Source organism: Vanellus vanellus (assembly GCF_965231255.1).
Source record: "Vanellus vanellus genome assembly, chromosome: 5".
Lineage (NCBI taxonomy): Eukaryota > Metazoa > Chordata > Aves > Charadriiformes > Charadriidae > Vanellus > Vanellus vanellus.
The window spans coordinates 69,359,408-69,379,796 of record NC_138910.1 but is presented as its reverse complement, the minus strand read 5'-3'; the positions used below and the strand labels follow the sequence as shown (position 1 = coordinate 69,379,796).

The window sequence follows — 20,389 nt, the reverse complement described above, 5'->3', positions numbered from 1 at the left end:
GACCGGAAGTGGCGGCGGCGGCAGCATGGCGCGGCGCGGATCCCTCTCCGACTCGGATTCGGACTCCGGCTCGGAGGACTCCTCTCTCTCGGATTCGGAGGTGAGCCCGTGGCCGCGGCGGTGGGGCCGGGGCCGGAGCGCCGGCCCGGCGGTGAGGTCTTCCCCCGGCAGCCGCGGGGGAGGCCCGCCCGGTGCCCCCGCCGGCGGCGCGGCCTGAGCGTGCCCCTCTCCACAGCTCCAAGAGGCCTTCTCCAGGGGCGCGCTGAAGCCGGGGCTCAATGTGGTGCTGGAGGAGCGGCCGAAGCGGCACAACAACGTGGTGAGTGGGGCCTTCCCGGGGCAGGGCGGAAACCCCGGGCTGGGGCCTGCGTCGCCCTGGGCCGGGTGCGAGGGCCGCGGGGGTCGGGGCTGGGCAGGCCGCCGGGGTGCTTGCGCTGCTATGGGGTTTGGGGTATCGTCCAGCGGCCTTGGAGGAGCAGCCCACGGTGTAACCTCGGTATTGAGCCGGGCTGGCCTTGGGGAGGTGGTTGTGTGCGGGGGTGTGTGTGCAGAGCTGTGCTTCTTTCACAGGACGGGCTGAAGCTGTGCCTGTCCGAATTCAGGCAGCAGCTACCTTGGGTGGAAAGGCTGGATGTGACTTTGGGCCAGGTCATCGATCCCGTCTCACCGAGCGCTTCTAACAAAGATGCTGTTGATCCTGAGAATGATTTCCAGAGAGAGATGAGCTTGTGAGTGTCAAAAAGGGAGATTTCTTGTAGGGTCTTGGTGTACTGCTGCGTGCTCAGAGTCATGTTCCATAGGTGTGCTGCAGACTGCCACAGTGGCTGTCACCAGTATCATGTCACTCTTGGGGCATGTATTTTACATGTGATGGCTCTGAATGTTTTCCAAATTAATGCTAATATATTTAACTTGTGACTGGAAATAATTTCCCTCCTTGCGGCAGCCTTCCATCCTTTGCTGAAAAGTTTGTTTAAGAAGTTCCTTGGTTGCAGCACTGTGGCTTTAGCACAGGATATGGATTTTTCTTTGTGGATTTCTTTTGGTGTTATTACAGTTCTTTTGTTTTGCTTTGCCTTTTATAATTCAACATACAAAACTGTAACTGGAAACTAGATAAATGTATGTGTGCAAGATACAAGCGTTAATACTGTATTGGCACCTAAATTGCTTTTAGTAGCACTGAATGTTATAGGGCACAGAAAGTTGATGTAATTCTGGACCAATGTATGTTAGATCCCAGCATCGACTAGCTTATGTGAGCAAAGTTTCTGTCAGTGCTGTGAGATGCCCGATACCCAGTGACAGAGCTGGTGTTGTGCTGTCTCCCTAGTTACCGTCAGGCTCAGGCTGCGGTGCTGGACGCCCTACCTAGGTTGCGCAAGCTCCAGGTTCCTACTCGAAGGCCAGATGATTACTTTGCAGAGATGGCCAAATCAGACCAACAGATGCAGAAGGTACGTGCAGTGAATAATGGCTTGCTTTCCTGTATTACGTGTTGGTTTTAGCCTGTATTAGGGATTAACTTTAAAGTGTGATGTGTGAATACTTACCTTCATCTCTTTGACAAATGTTTGCGACAATGTTTGTGTTTGAAATTTTGTTTGTGGCAGGAAATTTCCCCCTGTTTAGGTATTTCAGTGCAATGTGGGAGTTTCCATAACAGGTTGTAACATAAAGTAGAAAAGCACAATTTATATTCTGTCCTGAATGTATTTAGTATTCAAAATGGAGACTTTTTCTCCATATGCGTGACAGTGGTTGTGAAGTTGGCTGTGTTTGTTCTCTTTGTCCTAAGATTTGCAGTCAACTGTTCCCTACTTAAGTATCACCCTTTGTTTATACTTACTGTGTTTTGGTTCTCTGTGATTTTTAAACTGTATGTTATTGAATTAATCTGTCATGGGTAGTAACTCGGATTTGTGTAGGAAATAAGAATTTCACAAACTTGCTCAAACAGAACCCTAATTTTTGTTTTAGTTTTGGAAAAAAAAAAAAAAGACTCCATTGTATAAGTTAAACAAACATGACCTGGAGTCTAATTTGCGGTTCATGTATGACTTGGTCACTGTTTCGATGACTGATAGAATCTTCCTAGAGAAGATGATGATTAATAATTAGCTTTTGCTGAGACTTAAGTGGATTCTGCATATCGCTGTTACCTTATTTTGCTGGCTTCTGTTTGAAGGTCAGTTTTTATCTCCCAGTGCAGTCACAGACTGAATCCAAAAGATCTATGTTGAAATTTTTGTAATTCCTTGTAATGTGGCATCCTTATAGAAACGGTTATGAACAAGGAAGGAATGAAAAAGGTGTTTTCGATGGCATGGAAGGACTTAACTCTTTGCAGTGCTTTACTTCTAATAATGACAAAAAAGAAGCTACCAAGTCTTCTACGTACACCTGAGTAGGGTGACAAGATACTCTTGTTTAGTGGTTCCATTAGAGCCCATTATAAGGCTTTGTTGTCTCTCTGTGTGAGTTTTATCTTGTTAACCAGATTTTAATAGTTCAGTTCAGGATTTTCAGTAATAACTGTTCCCACCTTGAGTTGAAAGGATGTTATGCCTTATGATTTGTGAAAAAAACCCAACATCATATCAGGGCGGAAGCCAGTGAGTAACTTTGGAGGTAAATTAAGCATTATCTGATTGAGAGATATTTAATATAATTTTTGATTTCAGTACTGCACGACAGTCAAAATTCTCATATTTTCTTTTGCGTTACTGATAAATTTTATTTTTTTTCTATCTCCTAATAAGATTCGACAGAAGCTTAAGAGTAAACAGGAAGCTATGGAGAGGTCTGAGAAAGCAAAACAGCTCCGTGCAATGAGAAAATACGGCAAGAAGGTGAGGAGGAGCTACAGAACGGACCTATGTGTGACAAGAATCTAGAGCCTGCATGAGGAACTTAGACCTCAGGAGGCTGGCTAAAATATATGGAATCTCTCTAGTCTTCTATGTAGCTGCTTTGAAGGAAGACAGCAAAAGATGAGATACCTTAAAAAAAAAAAAAAGGATACAACGAGGAACAACAGTAACATTCTGCTTCTAATCTTAGGTGCAAACTGAGATTCTGCAGAGGAGGCAAAAGGAGAAAAAAAATATGTTGAATGCAGTCAAGAAATACCAGAAAGGTAAATTGTCTAAGAGAGCAAATGTGGAATGGTAATAGTGATGTGTGAGCAATATAATGTAGTGTGATGCATGATGTCAGTCTGTAGTGCTGGACAGTGAGCTTGAAAGGCTGCTGCTGTGCAGAATCACATGCCAGTGGCAGTGAAAATCCTCTCAAGTAGTGGTTCTTCACCCTTCAGTGAGGGTGACTTGTTCCTATTAATTGCTTAGACTGAAAATTCATATTCTGTGGTGGTAGCTGAGCAACTGTTATGTCTTTGCTCTTGCAGGTCTCTCTGATAAGCTGGATTTTCTAGATGAAGAGCAGACGTCATCTCAGGGGAATAAAAAAGGCAGTGCAAGTCAACAGATGAAGAAGGGGTGAGACCAGAAAAGAAAGATATTTAAATGCAGAATCCCTGATTCTTTCAGTCTTTTAGGGGCTCGTTTTGTGGAACAAGAAAGCCATTCTGATTAACGTTCATTAAAATAAGTCTGAGGTGGCTTTCTGTCCCTGTAGAGGAGGAAACCTGTGGCCAGAATGGAACAGAGACTGAAATGTGCTAATTTTTACCTCTTCTTAAGAGGGGAAAGGTTTATGATAGCAGATGGGAGTCCATCAGCAGATACATGTGCCTTCTCGAGAGTTTCCCGAGGAAAGGAATACAGGCGATGATGCTGTTTGGTTGTTTTTTAGACCAAATGCCAAAAGACGATACAAGAATCAGAAGTTTGGGTTTGGTGGGAAGAAGAAGGGCTCAAAGTGGAACACAAAGGAGAGTTTTAATGATGTATCCAGCTTCCGGCCAAAAGTGGCTCACAACAAAGGCCCAGGAAAAGCAAGAAAAGGAGGAAAGAAAGCCCTCAATGTAAGTAAAATATTGCATGCAAATGATCCTGGTTGGATAGGAAGCCAGCCCTGGTCTGGGAGGGAGAGCTGAGTGTGCGATGGGTGCCTCCAGCGTCTGGAAGTCACAATGTCTGTCTTTGGGAGCTGAACATAATTCAGTTGCAGACAGAGCTGAGGACGGTGGTTCAGTATTTCAGTAGTGAAATAGCGGGGGAGTTAGGAAGTACTGTTTGTTGCTACCTGTGTCCCAAAACTTCACTCTCCAGAGGCGCTGACAAATATCCTTGGTATGCTCCCCAAGCTATAGAGCTAGAACAAAGATTGAGGACATGAAAATAAAGATATAAGCCTGTCCTTTCTTTGCAGAAGAGACCTGGAAAAAGAACAAGGCAGAAAATGAAGAGCCGAGCACGATAAGAGGACTGTGCTCCCCGGTGGGGTTCCTGTGTTTCTGTGTGTTCTAAGATATGTTTTTGCTGTCATCAAGCAGCTAACCATGGAGCAAGCTGGCTGCTTCCAAGTAGCAAGAAAAAAAGTCAGTGGAAACTAGTGCCTTATTGCTGATTTCTTATCGTCTGTTTTGTTGAAGGATTATTTTCTACGTAAACCTTTGGTGTGTGAACACATTAAATGGTTTGCACAGAACTGTGTCTAATTTGTGTTTAGTTGTGTTACGAATCTGAAGCCTACGCTTTGTTCCCTTCATTCTGACAGCTTTTTCCACAGCTACTGTTGACATGTACTTGGTGAACTTGAGTTCTGGGTCATGTTGCCGATGTCAGAATAAGAAGTCTGAAGCCTGTCAAGATGTTAAAGTGTTTTTTTTTAGACTATTCCTATAAATGGGTTCAGAAACAGCAGTGAGACAAATGCAGCAGTCTTAAAAATAGGTTTATTTCTGTAACTATTGTCAGGCTGCAAATCTGGACAGACTCTCCCCTTTTCTTGACATCTCTTGCCAGAAATCTACCAGACTCACCTAATAACAAGCAGGGCCTAACATATTAGATGTCATTAACTGCTTCTGTCTAAGTTGTGTGGCTTTGCCACTCTATTACTGCAGGCTCTCAGACTGTTCCTCCCTGTGGCAGCCGTTTATTTAGTGATCTCAGTTCTCCGGCGTGGCAAGTAGAGTCTGCGATCAGTACGGTCCACATGAATCTGGGAAAGAAAAATGATGAACAGTCATGTGCTTTTACTAGAATTAGTAGTAGTAGTCTCTCCTGAGAAGAGTGGTGGTCTTGCTGAGAAATGCCCAAAAGACAAATGAGTAGGATACCACTTATCTGAGATTATACTGTTCACTGCTTCATTACAGTAGAACCTGGTGAAAAAGGAAAACTTGACGTATGAAACAGCATTGTGAGTCCTGACTCTATAAATCTAACTCACTTCCCTACATGCAAATTTAGTTGCCTCTTTCCTGCCAGCCTAATCCTACCAGCAGTATCTAAGTGTCAAGCCCTGCTGGGATGTCCGTCTCTAGCGTTCTCATGAATAACTATTTTACCTCAAGTGTAATATGAAAAGTTGCAGAAGACTATCTTATTTTCTCATTTATCTTTGTTTTCTTTGTAACAGGCCAAAATTAATCAGGCTCTCATTTGCCTTTCTCGAAACGCTGATCTTCCAAGTCAGTCATCATCACAGCTATTCATTTGTCAGATATGATTGATGTCTCAGCTTGTTAATAAGATTTCTTTTTCTCCTGCTTATTCGTGCTTTCCCAGATGAATCCTCACTGGTGTATTCTGCCCTGGGTTTACTTAGCTAATTATTAATTTTATGGTTCTGCTTGCAATTTGTTTGAAAGATACTGTACAGCAGCACATTTCACAGTACTTAATGTATGTCACTTCACATTGCTCACTACGCCATTTCTCATGGCTGGATGCTTTAATAAACAGCTGTGACTACACGTGTGGCATCTGGCAATATGCTCGGGATCAGCTCTTATTGCAGATATTTTGCATGCAAGTTTCTCAGGGGAAGTCTACTGTTTCTGTGTTCACAAGCCTATGCTAGTGTGAAGAGTCCTCTTAGGTGTACGTTCAGAAAACTTGTCCATGAACAGCTATGCTTATCCCTGGTCATTCCTGTTTTCCATGTTTGTCGCAGGTTATTTTCTTCCATGAATGCCTTTAAATGTGATGGGCTGAACCTCTCTGAATCCTGCAAAGAGCTGAGTCCTTAAGCACCCTACTCACCAAAGGTGTTGTGTTCCAGCCAATTTCCTGGCTTTCAGTTTGTGGCTCTGAATATTTCTTTGTTGGCTCCAGTGCTGCATGGTGAATAAGATTCAGAAACCTGTCTGTTGGTTTAAGAGACACAAATGCAAATGAAAAAGTATGTTTAAAAAAGTCACTCGTGGATGTGTGTTAGAATGGGACATCCTAATGCTGTCCAAGCAACAGCAAGAAAGTGAAGATTGGAGGCAACCTCTGCACTTCTGCAAATGATCTTGTAAGAGAATGCAGGGTGACATTTCTACTCAAATTTATCCTGATGAAGTTTCAAGATTTGCCTGCTTATACTGTCATGTTAATTCTCTCATCCCTGTTTACTGGATGCAGCACCTTACTTTTCCTATACCACATCTGGTATCAACCAGCGCTCCATGTGAGCTCTCAGTTCCCTGGGACCTGCTGCTTTTCCCTGTGTTTTTTTTTTTTTTTCACCCCAGTCCTTGACTAGAGCAGGCCAACCTTAACTGACCATTAAGGTTTTTACACAAAATTGGCATGTTAGAAATAAGTGAGCAGTTGCTATAAGGTTTCCTGTAATTAGCGCTCTAAAGCAAGATTCAGCAGCCATTTCAGTAGTTTACTGTATGCAGTGGTTAGGTAGAATCTGCAATGACAGGCAACATGTATATATAAAATATCTTTCTAGATTTTTTTGTTTTCCTGTGAAACAGGTTTAGATTCTGAAGCAGAATTTGAGTGTGATAAATAAAACCAAAAATGAAAGCATAATTGCATGAATGCAAGCTTGTACTGATAATGAAAAGAAATGGGAAAGGGCCTTAAAGCGGAAAAAAACCTGCCTTATGTTTAAGAAAAATGAATGAGTTTTACTTCTGTTGTCACAGGGGTGTTTCCATGTATGTCATCTTTTAGACTAATTGGAATTTTTAAACCTTATTTTTTAGTCATTTTCTTCCGTAATTATCACAAGATGTTCAGACATGTCTTACCATCTGCCGGCTCTTCTATATTATCATGCCAAGACATAGGCTTCTTGGTTATAGTGTGAACTGGAAAGAAATGATGCAGGTGAATTACTTTAATGTGAATTTAGCATCACAGCCAGGTATAGGGTATCTATCATTGGAAATTGTAAAAGGACAGCATGTTAACAGAACAGAATGAGTTAGAGTACTGACTAATAGCAACTTCCTAGAAAGGGAAGGGGCGTTAAGTATGCTAAAGGCCCTTCTACTGGATGCTGCCTGCATTCACCACAGCTAAGTTCCACCCCACCCAAGTGGTGGCCTGCAGAGCGCCAAGTATCAGGAAATTCTTTTCCTTTGGTTTGTTTTTGTTTTGTGGTAAAAGCTAGACCTGATTGAATTATTCACATCACCTGTCTGTGCCAGCACAGATTCTATGACTGAATTGGCAGTTAGAAATCAGCCCAGGGGCTGAAGAAACATGGTGCGCTGTTGAGAAGCTCTCTACCCTACGTTAGCTCTGTGGTGTTTGCTCAGGATCTGTGGATTCCAGATCCTAAATAGTTGCCTCACGCATGTAAATAAACGTTTACTAAGGCACTGTCTAATCTGGGCAAATTGGTCACATCTCTGTTCTGTCGTCGGGCATGCAGCCTGGTTCCGTAGGCAAAAGAAAAGCCCGCCAGTTGCTCCTTCCAGATCTACCCCTCTTACTGGCCACTGCTGGTATTCCTGGGTGCAGCTGCTTGTCTCTGACACACAGCCGAGTGCTCTGGGGCCTGCTCGGGCCGCTGCCTCATGCAGGCAGGCCCCACAACCCGCCCTGCGCCTCGCTGCCATGTTTGTCATGCCCTCGGGGATTCCGCGCCAGTTCTCCGCGACTGCGGGGCGGCCCCGCGCGTCGCCTCACCGCGGTGCAGCGGGTTCACGCTGTACTGCGTGTGCAGCCTCTGGCACTGCAGCTCCTTCCGCACCCGCTCGCACAGAAGCTGGTTCTGCCGCACCGGGTCCGGCGGCTCCTTCTCCCCGCTGCGGGCGGCCATGGTTCCGCCGGGCTGCGCGGCGTCCCGTATCCTGGCAACTCCTCACGTGGTCACCCATGAGGCTGCTGATTGGTCCGGCTGCTGCTCTTCGGACAGATTCTCTTGCCGCCTTCTATTTGCTGCTGAATTAAAGCCCCTGGCGCTGATTGGCGGCGGCGGTCGCACGCGGCGGGTTTGAACGGCCGGTGCGGCGGTATCAGCATCAGCATGGAGGATGCGGAGTTGCGCTGCACGGTGGCGGTGGAGCAGCCACTGCCGGGAGGACAGGCCCCGCGGCGCCGCGTGATGCGGGGCGCGCTGGTGCTGCTGGGCCGCAACGAGCTGCGGCAGCCGGTGCTGCGGGTGGTCGGCGGCAGCGGCGGAGCGGCGGCGGCGGCGCTGAGCTTCGCTCTGACCGGTGATGCCGTGCGGCTCTTCACGCGGTTCGTGGGCGATGGGCGTGCGGCGGTGCGGGTGGGGCCGGGCGGCGCCCAGGTCCTGCTCTCCGACTGCCCCCCAGACGCGCTGCGCCGCTTTCTCCGCCTCCTGCGGCTCAAGATCGCCGCCGGCCCGCGGGGCGCGCTGCGCGGCCCCCGCCTGCTGGACCGGCCGCCGCCGGCCTTCGCCGTCATCAGCCCGCTGCAGGAGCGAGACCTGCTGCGCGGCCCCGGCCGCCTCCGCGGCGGTGAGGAGCGGGGGGAGCGCCCTGCGGAGGTGAGTCCCGGGGCGGGGGGGGGGAGGGGGGGGGAGGCGAGGCGAGGCGGCCCCGGTTACCGGCCCCGTTCTCACAGCGCGCTGCCCCCCGTCCCGCAGGCGCCCCGCGCGGAGAGGCGGCCCCCGGCGAGGCTCTCGGCGGAGCAGGAGGCGGTGCTGGGCGCCGTAAGGAGCGGGAAGAGCATCTTCTTCACCGGCTGTGCGGGTGAGGGGGCCGGGCGGTTGTCACGGGGTGAAGTCCTTGGGCCTCCCCGCTGACCTGCTTCTTCTCCCCATACCAAGGGACCGGGAAGTCGTTCCTGCTGAAAAAGATCGTGGGTTCCCTCCCTCCAAAGAGCACCTATGCTACAGCCAGCACGGGAGTGGCGGCGTGCCACATCGGTGGCACCACTCTCCATGCCTTTGCAGGTAATGGTACTGCCTGACGGTGAGAGGCTGGGAGGTCTTGCTCCCTTCCCAAAGAGGCAGGAGCTTCCCAAAGCTTTGCTTTCTTCTCCCCTGCCAGGGATCGGCTCTGGGAAAGCACCGCTGGAACAGTGCATTCAGCTGGCGGAGAGGCCTGGGGTGCGCCAACACTGGCTGGCCTGCCAGCACTTAATTATTGATGAGATCTCAATGGTGGATGGCAAATTCTTTGACAAGCTGGAGTCAGTGGCGAGGTGAGTGATCGTCAGGTAAACAACAGAAATGAATTTCCCTAAATTTCCAGGCTGCTTCCTTTATCTGGTTATGTGAATGGATACGAGGCAATCCCTGGCACTGGACTGGAAGGAAGCACGGAAACATAGCCAGCATCTGGATAGATTTTTATCCTGAGATAGGATGTCCCTGCTCCACAGCTGTGGCTGTTCTGGTTGCTGTTTTCATCTCCAGAGCTGAGTGTTGTCTGTAGAGTTGAGCCCAGAATACAGCTGTCCATTTATGCTGTGGCCAACAGTTCTCTCTGCAAGAGAGAAGCAGTTGTGGTATAGCAGCTATTGAAGAAGCTGGTAATGACATCTGGGGTGGGCAGGTAAAGAAATCTGTATGTCTTGTAATAGTATTGCTTAATTATTTGAGCTCTTCTGACACAGCTGAGGATAATCATCTTTTACTGCAGGTGGTATATGTTTGAATGTAGTGATAGAGTAAGTAACTTGTAAGACCTGACTGTGTCCAGGCCCTGGAGAGCATTCAAAGCTTCTCCCCTCTTCCTTCCCTCTCAGGGCAGTCAGAAAACGGGATGAGCCTTTTGGAGGAATCCAGCTAATCATCTGTGGGGACTTCTTGCAGCTACCCCCAGTCTGCAAGGCTAATGAAGAAACCAAATTCTGCTTCCAGGTACAAGCCTGTCCCTAAACTCATCCTCACACTTTAAGTCTGCTTCTGTCTTAACAAGAGAATGATTTGACAGGCAAAAAGCTGGAGGAAATGCATCCACATAAATATGGAGCTGACTGAAGTGCGGAGACAGACCGACAAGACCTTTGTCTCACTCCTGAGTGCAGTCCGTTTGGGCAGGTGAGGAGAAACTCATCTCTTTGTAATCCCTGTTCCCTACTGATGAAGCAGAGGAAAGAGCAGTTTGTCACTTTTTCCCTGTGCTCTATCAGGAATTCCTGGCCAGAGACAATAGCTGTAAATGCTGTAGTTAATGTAAGCAGCTTTTATATATGGTGCTCTGATAAGGAAAGATCCCTTCTGGGGTCCCTCTTTGCAACTTCTCTGCCCAGGGCAGGGCTGAGGCGCACATTTGCACTGCTCTCCAACTTTGTATAGTTCTCTTCCTCTGTCTTCCTTTCTACAGGCCTGGGGCTTGCACAGCCAGATCCAGCTGTGTGGAGGTTTCTGCTGCTCAAGACCTGTTCCTGATCACGTGAAATAATAATCTTCTTTTCCTGGTTACCAGGTGCACAGAGGAGGTTACCAGACTGTTGATGCAGACCACAACTAACAGGTCTGAGCGTGATGGGATCCTGGCTACGCGGCTCTGCACCCATAAAGATGATGTAGAAATAACAAATGAGAGCCGCTTGCAACAGCTATCAGGTGAAGTCCTTGGAGGAAGCTGCTGCTTTTGGGGCTGAGCTCTGAGTGGATGCAATGTGGATAGCATGGTGTCAGTAGGAACTGGTGTTCTGTCATGCACTGCAGCACCAGTCCAAGATGTGCACGTTGGAGTTGAGCTGCCTGGGGAAAAACTTCACAGCTTTTTGCTTAAAAATCCACACTGTTACTTCCTGGTCTATAATACACAGCAAGCTCGTTGCTTGCTGTGGCATAGGGTGGGTCACTATTGCCTCTATCCCCTTGCTGCTTCTTTCTATAGCGTTTCAGAAAGGCAGTGCTTTATCCAGCCATGACTTGAATTAAGGGCTATTTCGTTTCTGCCTCCCTGTCTGGCTCTAGAATTCTTCCTTAGTCCTCTTTGGAGATGTGGTGTTGGCAGCAGGTGAAACTGGTCAAATGCTCAAAATGTGACTGCTCAATTCCTATTTACTGCTGGCCCTTGATTCCTGAGCCTTCTCATGCTCTGAGAGGTATGCTGGGAAGAGAGGCAATAGTGAACTTTCTGCTGTTAGATGTAACAAAGTTTGTGTGAAAATGTCCTACCAGCGGAGCAGAATAGATATTAAAAGAGGAATTGCTGTTAGAAAGAAATGCTGAGCCTCCTGCAGTGCTGTGTGGAATATGTTCAATAGTTGCAGTTTATCACATCTTTCTTTCCTTAATAGGAGAAGCGCACACTTTTGAGGCTTTGGACAGTGACCCAATGCTAGTGAAGTTAATTGATGCTCAGTGTCCTGTGGGTGGTAGAATTGAGCTAAAGCTTGGAGCTCAGGTGAGTGTGTGTGCATACATCTGTAAAAGACCAGCAGATCAAATGGCATAAAAAATAAAGGAAGAGCAGATAATTGTATAGAGTAGATTATAGAATGCAGATTCTGTATAGGATGGCTATGACAGGCCAACGGAGGAATCTAGCCCAGTCTGTATCCTTTCTGCTTGGAATCTTATCCAGACAGAGAATTGATTCAATTTGAGTGCAGGTCCATGTCTTGTGGACAGTGGTGACGATTATGACTTTGATGCATGTTTCCAATTAGGTTTAGAAGCTTCCAGGTAGCAGAGAGCACAGGCAGTCCTTGCCTGCAGTCTCAGCTCCAGGTACAGCAGCCCTCCTGACCTGTGTGGCACAGATTGCCAGATTTGCAGGACCGGGCACCTTGCTGTGAGCTAGGGCTGTCGGAGTGGAAAGGATGCAGGCTTGTGCTTAGCAGCAGCACTGTTTGCCTTGGGAAGTTGCTCCTTGGGTGTTCCCAGAATCTTTATCTAGGCTGTTTGGGGAAGGGGAATCTGTTCTCTGTATCCGAGCTGACAGTTGTGGACAGAAGCAGCTCAAGTGAAGTGTTTAGTGCTGCAGAATGACGTAGCTGGGAATCCTAGGAAGGAAAGGCTATTAAACTATTTCAATCAGATTGGAGATGGTGCTGTATCCTGCAATAGGATGATGGGGCTGTGGCCACGCGAGCCTGCTGGGCTTGTGCTTCTTGGCTAGAAGCTGAGCTGCAGGTGGCTGAACAGGCTATAAAGCCAGTGCACTAAGGGATTTTTCTTTTTCTCTGCAGGTGATGCTAGCTAAGAATCTGGATGTGTCTCAAGGGCTGGTGAATGGGGCACGAGGAGTTGTTGTAGGATTTGAAAGTGAAGAGAAGGGTAAGTAAGCTTTTTAATCTTTTGTTGAGGGAGGGGAGGAAACAAAACAATTTATCATTGACTGCTGATGACTTGTTAATTTTGTCTGCTGCCTGGTATGACTGATTTGGGGGAAAACAGGGAGGAAGTCTTCTCTGCAGTGAGAGCTTTGGAGTTCTCATGAGCCGTGTTGTCATGTGCTGCCACGTGCTTCATCAGCTGTTGCTATCTGTAGGGCCTCTTGTGTTTGCTTTTCCTTATTCTCTAGATGTGTATGCTCCTTTGCATTTCCTGTCTGTTCTGTTGAAGCATGTCCTTGTTTCAGAAGGTGGGAGTGTAGGGTGTGTTTGTTTTTCTCAGAATTATGTTCTGCTACCTGCAATGTGTATGTAAATTTATCAGTTGAGATGCAGAGAAAAATTAATCTGACTGTAACTCTTCTGTGTAAGCAGGTCCCAAATGTCATTTCAGGACATCCTATTTACTGCATGTGGGTATAGTGTTTTTTTTTTTTTGTGGGGGATTTTATTTTATATTTTTTTCTAATGCAGCCCTAAAATTTCTGAAAGACTGACATGGGGGAGGGGGGGAAGTGTTCTTAGGCTGCTAGGTTCCTGTAGGTTCCTGGCTCGAGTGTCAGGAATACTTCCATGTGTCTCTCCTGCTTCCATTCCTACAGGGCTGCCTAAGGTTAGATTTCTATGTGGGGTCACACAGGTCATCAAAATGGAGAAATGGGTCTTCAAAGGACCATCAGGAGTTCATCTGAGTCGTCAACAGTTGCCTTTAAAATTGGCATGGGCCATTTCCATTCATAAGAGTCAGGTGGGTGTTCTTATACAGCTGCCTATAGACTTTGACACCAGCACAAGCCTTATTTTCTGAGTGAGTTTGCACTGCTGGTAAAACAGGAAGCAAAACTGTGGCCCTTGTTGTGTGGGAGTTTTAGGCTAGCAACATTGCTCACATACCCTATCTTTGACCCTAGAGTTTTCGTAAAGGTGCTGCAAACTGCACACTTGGTGTTGGAATATAAAGTATTATTACTTCCTGCTGTGGGCTGATCAGGGTAGTGTTTCCCTGACAGCCGCTGCCATTAGTGACCCTGAGGTTTGCAGTGTACCTGAAGGAAGGTGCACTAGTCACAGGTGTGCTCTTCGGGCTGGACTTTCCTTTCAGAGGTGTGTTGGGTTTTTTTTCAATGTAAGTAATATGGTTCCTACCTTTCCAGAAGACTTCATACACTTTGATAAATACATTTCTGGGTAAAAGACCTGTGACTTTGTTCCCATGCCACTGTTTAAACCAGTCCATGTTGTAAATTCTGCTGCCTCCTGGAACATCTCTTTGTGCAGAGAGGGCTGGCCGGGCTTAACCCAAACTCTGTCTTAGTCTGCCTGAGGACTGCTTGAGCCTGGTTGCTCCTCCAGTTAATTACTAGGTGTGAAAACAGCAGGATTCATTTCCCCGCTGGGTTGGGTATATGGGATTTGTAGAGTTTCACACATGAGGCTTATCAGAGTTAGTGGATCCTACTGTCTGCTAGCAACTTCCTGACAGTGCAAAACTGTCCTCTCTCTTTTTCTGCCCCCGGCTATCTTTTAATCAGTTACATAGTCAAGCAAGAGACTTTTTTTTTTTTTTTTTTAATCAAGCCTGTACCTTTGACTGACTCAGTGGTCAGATTAGTGTTGATACAGCATGGTGTTCTTGTTTGTTTTGTAACAATCTTCTCTGTGTCTTTGATAGGGCATGTCTTTAGACTGTGTGGAAATCTCCCTGTCTCGTGTCTTTGAAAGTGGACAGGCTTACGTAGCCCTTTCCCGAGCCCGTAGCCTTGCAGGTCTCCGTGTTCTGGATTTTGACCCAAAAGTAGTGAGAGCTGATCCTTCTGTGTTGCAGTTCTATAGACAGCTGAGACGTCATCAACTTCTAACCCAGGTAAAGAAAAATGCTGTGGTAGCAAAGACTGCCTTGTGCAACCAGGGTGAGATGTTTGTGTCAAGATGCTTCTTTTTCTTCCCAAGCAAGATCATTTAAATTATTGAAACTTGTAGTGCCAGGAGAGATGAAACTGCAAAGAGGGAATGTGGTGGGGCAACTCCTGGTGGCAAAATACTTACTGTAGTGTTTGGATGGTATAATACTACCTGGGCCTGTGGGTGAAAGGTTCTTTGATCCTCCTCTTGCAGTAAGGACTGAAGGGGAAGTGGTCACACAGGAAATCTCTTAAATTTATTTATTTTTTCTTTTTTTTCCCCTCCCCCTAGGATTCTCTACACACACATTCAGGTGATGAGAAGGAGAACAGGAAATGCAGCTGAGAATGTTCTTCTGGCCTCTGTGAGGCATCAGCACAGACCGCTGAGTTACAGCAATCTTGCTATTGAGCATATTTGATAAAAAGAAATTCCTTCGACTGCAGTGTTAATGTTTACTTTGTTCAGCTGACTCTGGATGTGTAGAAGTCTCCCTGCCTCGTGCCTCTGAAATTTAGAAGGCTTCGGTAGCCCTTTTCTGGGCCTACAGTCTTGAGTACTTCTGTGTCACAGATGCAACTCTAGCAAATAAAATGACTGAACAAAGACATGCCTGAGGGACCTTCCTACAGTTCTAGCCTGCCTGCCTGGTTGCATTTTATTCTCCATGTATGTAGACTGAAACTTGTGTGCTTTTCTTCAAGTATACTGTGGTTGAGACAGAGAAGATGTGTGTCCTCTTTGCCTGGATGGATTTGACTTGTTCACAAGAGCTGCTGACACAGGGGGAAGCAGTGCTAAGTATCTGGAATACATGCTTGATTCTCCTGCAAGCAAGGAGTGGCCAGGAGCTGGGCTGTGACTATATAGCATGTGGGGTTGTTCTTGCCTTCCAGATGTTTAGCACTAGGAGGCTTTGCGTAATTTCATCCACAAGCAGAACTAAGAGTTATACATTGCCTGTCATGCTGATACATAGCCTTTTTATTAGTCTGTTGCAAACAATATAATGTGATTTTACTTTTTTTAACTTTCTGAAATGAGGTGGCACTGTTAAAAATAGGAACAAGTCCTACATCTTATACTTATAGAACTACAAGAATTGTGATGATCCATTACCTCATTAGCAAGAAGGGAGAGAGAGGAGATGAGTGCTGATGGGAGTCCCTCTTGTTTAAACACATGAGGCTTGCTTAAATGGGAGGGAGTCACAACATGTGACTAATTAGGTGGAAGCTGAATGTGCAATAGGGAATAATGGCCAAGGACATGTGAAGTGAGCTGTAACTTCACCTGTTTCAGCAAAAGCAGGGATGACCAGAACTAATATACTATGTCTTTGAAGTCTTAATAAAGGAGAAGCTTTGGTCTTTATATTTTAGCACATTGCTTAAAGCTTAAGTAACTTGTATATTTTTAAATGTTTAACATCCAGGAATAATGTCAATTATCAACATCCACCTGGAATCTGTCTCATGCAGGGTAGTGTCTCTGTAACAAAGCCTCTGCAATTTGAGTGGGTTGAAGGCCACTTACTGGAAGCTGTTCGCCTTAAAGCCAGGGAAGGATGTTGACTAGCCAGTGGTTAACATAACAGAAAGCAGACCTTTGGTAGGATTTCAAAATACATTTCTGAAGTGGGGTTTGTTTTTTCTGGGCTTGGGGGGTAGAATTTCAGAGGAAGCAATAGTAGAAGACAGATGTGTGGGAGTTAGAGTTGCTTACTTAATGTATCAGCAGATTACTTACTGGGGAACAGATGGAATTGCCTGAAGCTGGGGCTGGAGCCTGTGGAAGGTGAGAACCTTCCCCTCACTGCAGGCTGTTTCTGGCACTACCTCTGTTTTTTCAGACTCTTATTCCATTTGTGTTTGTAAATATATATATTTTTAAACAACAATCTCTAATCCTTTGAGCTCAACTTAAGTTGTTTGTTCCCCTTGGGGAGGGACTGAAAAATACCCCTGAGAAGGGGGGTGACAGCTTCACTGCTGGGGTAGAAGAGCACTGTGGTGACTCCTTGGCCTGGGGCTCCCAGGAGCCTTTGCCAGACCTGGGTGGGGGCCTGGGCCCCATTGCAGGCTTGTGCCCACAGGGAGCTGGGGCAGTTGTCCCCTCCCAGCCTGCAGGCTGTGTCCCCCCAGCTGACTGGCCAGTTGAGGGAGCAGGTGGAGGTGCTCAGGTTTTCAGCCCTGTGCCTCCCGTGACAGGCTGGCCTCAGCCTCTCCTGGCCACCTCTCATTCCCCTACCCTGCTGCTTGTCCCTGTCTTGCAGCACTCCCCATCCTTTCCTCCTGCCGCCGCTCTGCGGTGGGTGCCCTGGCCAAACCTCCGTGCTGTGCCACTCACGTTCCCTGTGTCATTTGAGCTGGTCCTCAACATGTGTCCTTCACCTCTGCTATCGCATGTTGAGTTTTTGCTTTCATTTTGCTTTCATTCAGCTTGTTCTACAGACCATCTGCTGGAGTTGTGTCCATCTTCCCCTCATGCCCCTTGTGCAGGTGGTCAGAGGCTGTGGGTGCCCGAATCACCAGGGGCAGGGCTGTCTGTGCAGGCAGGGAGAGGCCAACAGATAACCCAAAAGCCCATATGCTTGGCCAGTGGGCTGGTCTGGGGCCAGTTTTGACTCCTGTGTTTTAAGAGATGTGTTATGAGGGGTTTGTGTTGTATCGTAGGCCGAGGTGTGGGGCCTGAAATGCTCAGGGATGTTAAAGTGATTTTTACTGTTGGTGTAGACAGTTAAAAAGAATATGCCAGCCACATCCAGTCGTACACAATACATTGATTTATTGACAGATTGTGTAAGGGTAATGAGATAATGCAGGTTCAAATCCTTTAACATCTCTTAAAAAGTTTCTGTACCACTGTAACAAGAAGGTGATTTAAAGTGTAAGAGGGTTGACTACATACAATGCAAATAAACTTTTAATTGTGATCTTGTGAAGTAACTTACTTCAGCTTTCAGGGGTTTAGGGACTGAAATCTTTCCAGATGTATGGGGTTTTTCTTGTGCCAATTTGAGGTTTAAGATAAAACGCTAAACAGAACTTAAAGCTGGAAAGGGTAATAAATATTTCATGTTAGTATTAAATGTACATGAAATATCGTGGTTGCCTTCTCAGAGATGGAGCAGTGGGAACAGAATAGCAGTGGCTCTTGAAGGCTTGGCAGTTGTCCTGAGGCTGAAAGGGGTCCGTTTGTGTAAATTTTGGATGTTCTCGCTCACTTCCAGCTAAAGCAGATGTAGGGATGGGGGCTGAGGCTGAAGATTGCTATTTAAATCCTAAAAGAAGTAGTCAGGACAAATCTGAGCTGCTAGGCTCTGTCATGGCTTCCCTGCAGTCAGGATTATGATGAGGCCTTTTTAACAGAATAAAGCCTACATATATAGGAGGTGAAGAAATCCTATAATACAATCAAAATACCTTCTTTCAAATACTCCTTAAAATGTTAATTTTGCTTGCAGAGGGATGTTCATTAGTCTGTAGCTAGAACGCAGTCCACCGACACAGGGGCTGTTATTTTAAATTTTTTATTGCAATGACTGTACTGTAAGAACAGAGCTGCTCATCCTCTCTTCATTAGTAAGTAAAATGAAGAAGAATCTGAAGAGTAAACAATTTCTCACGTGAGGCCACCACAAGGCACTCTCAAAATGTCTGGTGATGCTGTTGCTTTCACCTGCTGAGGCAAGATGGTCTTAGCAGGCTGGGTTTTTTTCAAGGACAATTCACATGGCTTGTGACAAGACAAGTATATGTGCTATTCTCAGTTTATGGGATCCGCAGAGCTCATGCTTCTCCCCTGCCCCAGCGTGGATCCTCTCCATAGGCTGCCATCCTTCAGGAAAAAATTTGCTCTACCATGGTCCCTCCATGGGCTGCAGGGGAGTCTGCTTGGGCACCCACAGCTCCTCCTCCCTCTCCATCCTGGGTGCTCACAGGGCTCATGTCTCCCACTCTTTTTCCTCACAGCTGTGTGGTTTTCCCCTTCTTAAATCTATTAGCACAGAGGCACGACTGGCCTTGGTGATGAGCTTGGCTGGAACTGATTGGAACCAGCTGTGTCAGGCACAGGGCAGCCATGACCTCTCCTCAGTGATTCTCACCAACACCTGGGCATGGGCACCTAATACACCAAGTATCAGGTGTGTTAGCTTCCTTCAAAATTACATCTCTACCCTCTCCTGCAGACGCTCCTCACATTTGCACGGTCAGATATCCTGGGATACAGAGGTAAGGCTGGAGGTGCTGTGGTAGGTAAAAAGGGAAAGGGCCAGTGATGGAGGAACTGCCATTTCTGTGTGGCCGATGGCAGGAGGCAGAGGTAGGGCATGGCCTACAGCATGGCTGGAGTCCAGTTAAGAAGAGATGCATGCCAAGAGGGTGTATGGCATTGCAGCAAAAGGCTGGGGTGCCGTTACTGTACTCCAATAAATATGAGGAAATTAATGTCGTCTTTCCACTTTCACAAACTGAAGAGGAAGTATTTAAATATAGCTTTTGCCTTAACTTAACTGCAGCTATAATTAAGTGAATTAAACTATGAGTTTGATTCATAATTGGTATTTCTGTTACCGCAAAGTACAGCCATTCTCTTTTCAAATACATTAAGCCATAAGAAACTGCTTTATACCAGCTAAAGCTTCATAATACATTTATGTGTTATTGGAAGCATAATTCACATGCAGAGTGTTATTAAAACCTCACTAGCTTCCAGTTTAAATCTTTGTACAGTGATTTAACTCCCTTCTCATTCTTTATGTGACATTTTCATAATAATTAAACACGAATGTGTCCTTACAGTCTGCACTCAGAAGTCCTGTGGGGAGCAGGAAAGGCAGCAATAGTCCTGTTGGTCTCAGATGCTGTAATAAGACTGTGTCTGTGAATTAGATCTTCCTATCCAGAATTGTTCTGAATAGATCAAACAAATGCTACTCTTAAGTAATGGAAATATGGTACGTTATAGGCTATGCTATGAATGCTAATAATGTCATTTTCCTCACAGATATTAAAAGTTTCTCACTTTGTATTATGCTACTCTGTGACATGTATTCTGCTGCTAAATCTAAGCAATTCTAGTATGAGCATGAGAAAAGACCTGAATTACTAGGGGTGTGTAAAATCTCTATCTTGCTATTTCCTGTATGATTATTTTCTGCTTGTTTCTATTACAGATTATAAAGATGTTGGATGGAATTTTTTAGCTAAGCTACTGACTAGTATATAATTTATGAAATCTGATTATACAAGCAAAATAAGTTGATAACAAGTCTAAGAGTAAACTTCACTTATAATTATTCAATACTACACTATCTGATTTTTTTTTTAAATTTATTATGGTGTTAATACAGGGGGCTGTCAGACGTGACACAGAACCTATGAAAGGCCTTCTGGGATGGCAGCTGGAGGCAAGGTAGGCACCAAGAGCATTTAAAATGGTATCATGTGCCTATGTGTGGGCAACTGAGGAAAGCCTGTAATATTCCAAATGTAACCATAACACATGTTTTTACTAAATTGTTTATTACAATCTTTTTGTAAGAATGTAGAGTCAAGATAAAGATGCCTCTGACAGAAATTTGATGAAGACTTTATTATTTTTTTGTCATATGACACTTTGTAATTTCAAGGGTTTTTTTCTCATATTTCTTAAAATTTGTGGGTGTTTTTAATCAACTGGTAGGTGAATATGCATATGAATCACACATTCCATCTATTCTTCCCAGGTGACTAGGCTATATCAATTTTCTGTAGGTACATAATATTCTTTTTTTTTTCCTTTCAAAGTTATTATTAACACCTTGAGAATTATAGGGGGATGTTCGGGCGCCAATTGCGGTGGGATTCAGACGC

At 45.8% G+C, this 20,389-nt stretch overlaps 3 protein-coding genes across 3 annotated transcripts; 2 read left to right on the top strand and 1 right to left on the bottom strand.

Annotated features, from left to right (window-relative positions):
• The first annotated feature begins 9 nt into the window (after nucleotides 1–9).
• Nucleotides 10–4,862, top strand: EBNA1BP2 (EBNA1 binding protein 2). Its single transcript, XM_082483538.1, has 9 exons — nucleotides 10–100; nucleotides 236–319; nucleotides 571–728; nucleotides 1,334–1,457; nucleotides 2,763–2,852; nucleotides 3,064–3,139; nucleotides 3,410–3,500; nucleotides 3,817–3,988; nucleotides 4,336–4,862. The coding sequence occupies exons 1-9, from the start codon at nucleotides 26–28 to the stop codon at nucleotides 4,384–4,386; spliced, it is 921 nt and encodes a 306-aa protein (XP_082339664.1). The 5' UTR covers nucleotides 10–25; the 3' UTR covers nucleotides 4,387–4,862.
• A 202-nt stretch (nucleotides 4,863–5,064) lies between these two features.
• On the bottom strand, nucleotides 5,065–8,184 carry CFAP144 (cilia and flagella associated protein 144; the record flags this gene model as incomplete). Its single annotated transcript, XM_082484484.1, has 4 exons — nucleotides 5,065–5,130; nucleotides 6,177–6,280; nucleotides 7,166–7,225; nucleotides 8,052–8,184. The coding sequence occupies 4 exons, from the start codon at nucleotides 8,182–8,184 to the stop codon at nucleotides 5,065–5,067; spliced, it is 363 nt and encodes a 120-aa protein (XP_082340610.1).
• A 207-nt stretch (nucleotides 8,185–8,391) lies between these two features.
• PIF1 (PIF1 5'-to-3' DNA helicase) lies at nucleotides 8,392–14,876 on the top strand (the record flags this gene model as incomplete). The annotated part of the gene is made up of 12 exons (XM_082484290.1): nucleotides 8,392–8,877; nucleotides 8,977–9,082; nucleotides 9,160–9,285; nucleotides 9,383–9,536; nucleotides 10,083–10,197; nucleotides 10,271–10,377; nucleotides 10,766–10,905; nucleotides 11,592–11,698; nucleotides 12,486–12,573; nucleotides 13,232–13,377; nucleotides 14,302–14,493; nucleotides 14,823–14,876. 12 exons carry the CDS (start codon nucleotides 8,392–8,394, stop codon nucleotides 14,874–14,876), a joined length of 1,821 nt encoding a protein of 606 aa, XP_082340416.1.
• Nucleotides 14,877–20,389: the final 5,513 nt, after the last annotated feature.

What these genes read in the sequence shown, in the direction of transcription:
- EBNA1BP2 (XM_082483538.1), top strand. Translation starts at nt 26, where the DNA reads ATGGCGCGGCGCGGATCCCTCTCCGACTCGGATTCGGACTCCGGCTCG. An exon ending in AGTCAAGAAATACCAGAAAG is followed by an intron (nt 3,140 to 3,409) that starts GTAAATTGTCTA and finishes TTGCTCTTGCAG; the next exon opens with GTCTCTCTGATAAGCTGGAT. An exon ending in GAGGAAAGAAAGCCCTCAAT is followed by an intron (nt 3,989 to 4,335) that starts GTAAGTAAAATA and finishes CTTTCTTTGCAG; the next exon opens with AAGAGACCTGGAAAAAGAAC.